Below are 3,794 nucleotides of genomic sequence, written 5' to 3'. Positions count from 1 at the left end.
GCTCCCACTGCCCAGTGGCCAACACGAATCCCTTGGAGCCGTGGTTCTGTTGGAATACTGGCTTTTCCAGAGTCGGGTGGCTTTGATGAGCAATTCATGAGACAGCACAGATGAGGGAGCATTTAAAGCAGGGAGGGAACTTTGAAGGGTACAAGCTACCTGGAAGAGTTCATTGTGGCTTTCACAGCTTATACGGAGCTAATACCTTGCAGTCAGTGTAATTTGTAATCTTAACGTGAGTATCCTCACGTTTGCCGGTGCTTTCCTGCAAGAATATCCCAGCAGTCTGCAATCCTGGTAACAAGTTGCCCCTGAACATAATCTGTGAGGCCCGGACCCCGGCTCTCCTTGGCTCCACAGCCTGGCCCCGTTGCCTTTGTGCATCACTCAAAGCCTGGCCAGGGCAATAGACTTAGTGTCTAAGGCTTGAAGACCTGTCCATTCCTCATTCATTTCTCCCCTTTACCAAAACCTTTGCAATTTGTCCTTTTCCTCCAACAAAAGCATTTCTTGTTCTCTTCCCACCTTGGGTTTCCAAGGTTTTCTGTTTCCCTCCAAATTTACTGTACTGTTACTTTATACTTTCTTCCCCTTTCCTTTCTTCCAGCTGCCACCTTTGTATCTTCCTTTCCCGGTGCCCTTCACATTCTTGACCGGAGCCTCGTTTTCTTCCTCCCCGTCCCGTCTCTCTCACTGCACACCGCTCTGCCGTGTCCTTGCCCTGGCTCCGTGTCCTCCCCGTGTCCCCAGGCCGGGCCTGCCCTGCCCCGCGGGGCCGAGGGGACACCTCTGCGGGGGGCTGCGGTGACACTGTGAGGGCAGGGACAGGGGCTGCGGTGACACTCTGAGGGCAGGGACAGGGGCTGCGGTGACACTCCGAGGGCAGGTGCAGGGGCCGCGGTGGCACTCCGAGGGCAGGTGCAGGGGCCGCGGAGGCACTCCGAGGACAGGGGCTGCGGTGGCACTCTGAGGGCAGGGACAGGGGCTGCGGTGACACTCTGAGGGCAGGGACAGGGGCCGCGGTGGCACTCCGAGGGCAGGTGCAGGGGCCGCGGTGGCACTCCGAGGACAGGGGCTGCGGTGGCACTCTGAGGACAGGTGCAGGGGCTGCAGTGGCACTCTGAGGACAGGGACAGGGGCTGCGGTGACACTCCGAGGGCAGGTGCAAGGGCCGCGGAGGCACTCCGAGGACAGGGGCTGCGGTGGCACTCTGAGGGCAGGGACAGGGGCTGCAGTGACACTCCGAGGGCAGGTGCAAGGGCCGCGGTGGCACTCCGAGGACAGGGGCTGCGGTGGCACTCTGAGGACAGGAGGGCCGCCCCTGCCGCCGCCCGGCTGATGAGCACTGGGGCCTGCCCTCGCCGTGACGTCGCCGCGGGCCGGGCGGGGGCCGGAGCCGCCCCGGCGCTGGCAGCGAGGGCGAGTGACGGCGCGGCGGCAGCAGCAGTCTCCGCCCGGCGGCCGCCCGCAGCGCCGCGCACACAGCGCCGCGCACACCGCGGGGCCGGCACGCCGGACCAGAGCCGGGGATGCGGAGGCGCCGCTGCTGCTGCTGGGGCCCGGCGGCGCTGCTGCTGCTGCCGCTGGGGCTGGGCAGCCTGCTCGCCGCCAAAGGCAGGTACCGGGGAGCGGGGCCGAGCGCCGGGCCAGGGCAGCGGGGCGGCTCCCGGAGCCCTGCGCGGGGCTGAGCGGGGCCGCCGGGCACAGCCGCTGCTCCCCGCACGGAGGGGCGCAAAGTTTGGGCGGCGGGTGTCGGCAGCGGGGCTGTCGCGGCTGTCCCGGGGCGGGGCGGGCGGAGCCGCTGCCGCCGCCGTGATGCTGCGGGGCATCGGGAAGGGGCCATCGGGAACGGCCATCGGGAAGGGGCCATCGGGAAGGGGCCATCGGGAAGGGGCCGGGCTGCGCGGGGACAGCGGAGGAGAACGCCCTGGCTCCCCTGGGTCCGGACAGGGCTGAGCCCGCCGTGCCGCAGGTGTGGCGGGGCTCCGGCCGCTCCGCCGTGCCCCTTCCAAAAGCTCCGGCCGCCCAGGTGTCGGCGATGTCTTGCCTCTGCGTGTTTTCTTCCACCTTGCATTGTTTCCATGCAGTTCAGGACTGGCTTTCGAGCCCTAAGTTTTACAAACTTAGTTTTGAGAACTCTGTCTCAGTCTATTTTATTTTATTTTGAAACGTTTCAGTTGCCTTTTTTTTTTTTTTTTTTTTTTTAATGGGGCTTTGGTGTTTATTTTATTTGTGAAGGTGTGTGAGAGAAAACTTCAGTGTTTGTTTTCTTAACAAAACCCTAACCAACTGTTTGAGCCGTAACCTTGTGAGAAAATTGATTATTTCCAGCAAATGTTACTTGACTTTGTTTACATTTACGGGTATGAATAGTAGAAAGTGATTGTAGGAAATTAATTCTCCTTCTGCTGACCCAACGTGCCTCCGTGTCCTCGTGGGAATGTCGTGTTTTCTGGGCAGATTAGCATAGAACACGTAACATTTTGACGGAGGGGAGTTACTTTCCTCCTCTCTACTTTCTAAGGTAATTCAAGGTAATCATGTCCTTTATAAGGATTTTTTCTTTAGACGAGCGTGGGAGGTTTATTTCGTGGGAGATGTCTGTTAAGCTGCCGGCAGCTGATCAGACAAAACGGAGCCGTTCTCTCGCTGGGCTCTGCTGTGCCTTTGACCACTGGAGGGCTGCAGAGAACATTTTTGGGTAGCAGGAGACAACATCTCCCAGTAGTTGGTGGTTAAAAATAGGCATTTTAAGGTTATTTATACTGATAGTCTTGTGCTTTAAGGTTTTTTTTTATTACTTTATACACCTTGTTTCTTAAAATTAGGTATTTTCAAAGTCTATAATGTAGTGTCAATAAATGAAGTAAGAGGTCTTGGCACCGTATGCAGTTAATACCTGATATGCTTTTTCTTCCTCCACCTGATCGGTACAGGAAAAAAGAAAGGATCTTTATAAATAAATAAATAAGCCTTTTTTATTTCAGCAAGAACCTCGTGCTGCTTTCTCCTTGCTCTCTGTTTTTCTACAGTAAGCAAGTTTTAAGTTAAAAAGCGTTTTGTGGGCATCTCACACACAATTGCAAAGCTTGGTGCTGTAACCATAACCTGGACTTGTGGCTTGAAGGTGCGTTCTGGTGGGAGATGGAGGTAGGAGGTGGTGTGTGCAAAGCTCCCCCATGTGCCCTGAGCATCCTGTTGTATAGAGGATCAAAGACAAGCAAAGATAATGGTTTCAGTTCTTATCTCACTTCGCTGTGCTCTGTTGTTTCTCGTTTTAAAAACAAAAATAAGCCCCCTCCACCCCCACTCCTTTTCCCCACATTTGTGAGGATGAGGAGAAGGATTACAGGAACAGTTCTGGTTCTCACTTTTCACTCAGTAGAAAATAACAATTTCTTTCACTAAATATCTCCAGGCTGCAAAGTGTTTACTCTCAATAGAAGAGGAAAACCTGCCCCACCCTCCCTCAAAAAAAAAAAAAAAAAAAAAAAAAAAAAAAAAAAAAAAAAGCCTCTCTAAAGTTTTCCAAGGAAAAAGAAATATGAGGCAACATCAGAGTGTTTAGGAGGTGGTTAGTTACAGAACTTAATGGGCGTATTAAATATGCATATGCAATTTGTTAGCTTTGCAGCAGGTTGTCGACACTGAGATCTCTATTGTAGGGTCCAATAAAAATCACCGTTTTGGACAGAAAAAATGTTTTAAGTATTTCCAGAGAGTTTTGTTTAATAAGACAGGCACACTTTCTGGTTTATTGGAATTGCATTAATGATGTCTGGAAATTGTGTGAA

The 3,794-nt window shown here is 54.0% G+C and overlaps 1 protein-coding gene across 1 annotated transcript; it reads right to left on the bottom strand.

Annotated features, from left to right (window-relative positions):
• Window positions 1-571: 571 nt before the first annotated feature.
• LOC136365799 (proline-rich protein 36-like) lies at window positions 572-2,074 on the bottom strand. The gene has a single exon (XM_066326497.1). It carries the CDS (start codon window positions 2,072-2,074, stop codon window positions 572-574), a length of 1,503 nt encoding a protein of 500 aa, XP_066182594.1.
• Between the last annotated feature and the right edge of the window lie 1,720 nt (window positions 2,075-3,794).

The sequence above is a fragment of the Sylvia atricapilla genome, chromosome 10 (genome assembly GCF_009819655.1).
Source record: "Sylvia atricapilla isolate bSylAtr1 chromosome 10, bSylAtr1.pri, whole genome shotgun sequence".
NCBI lineage: Eukaryota > Metazoa > Chordata > Aves > Passeriformes > Sylviidae > Sylvia > Sylvia atricapilla.
The sequence above is the reverse complement of the archived record's forward strand: the minus strand, read 5'-3'. Positions and strand labels throughout refer to the sequence as shown.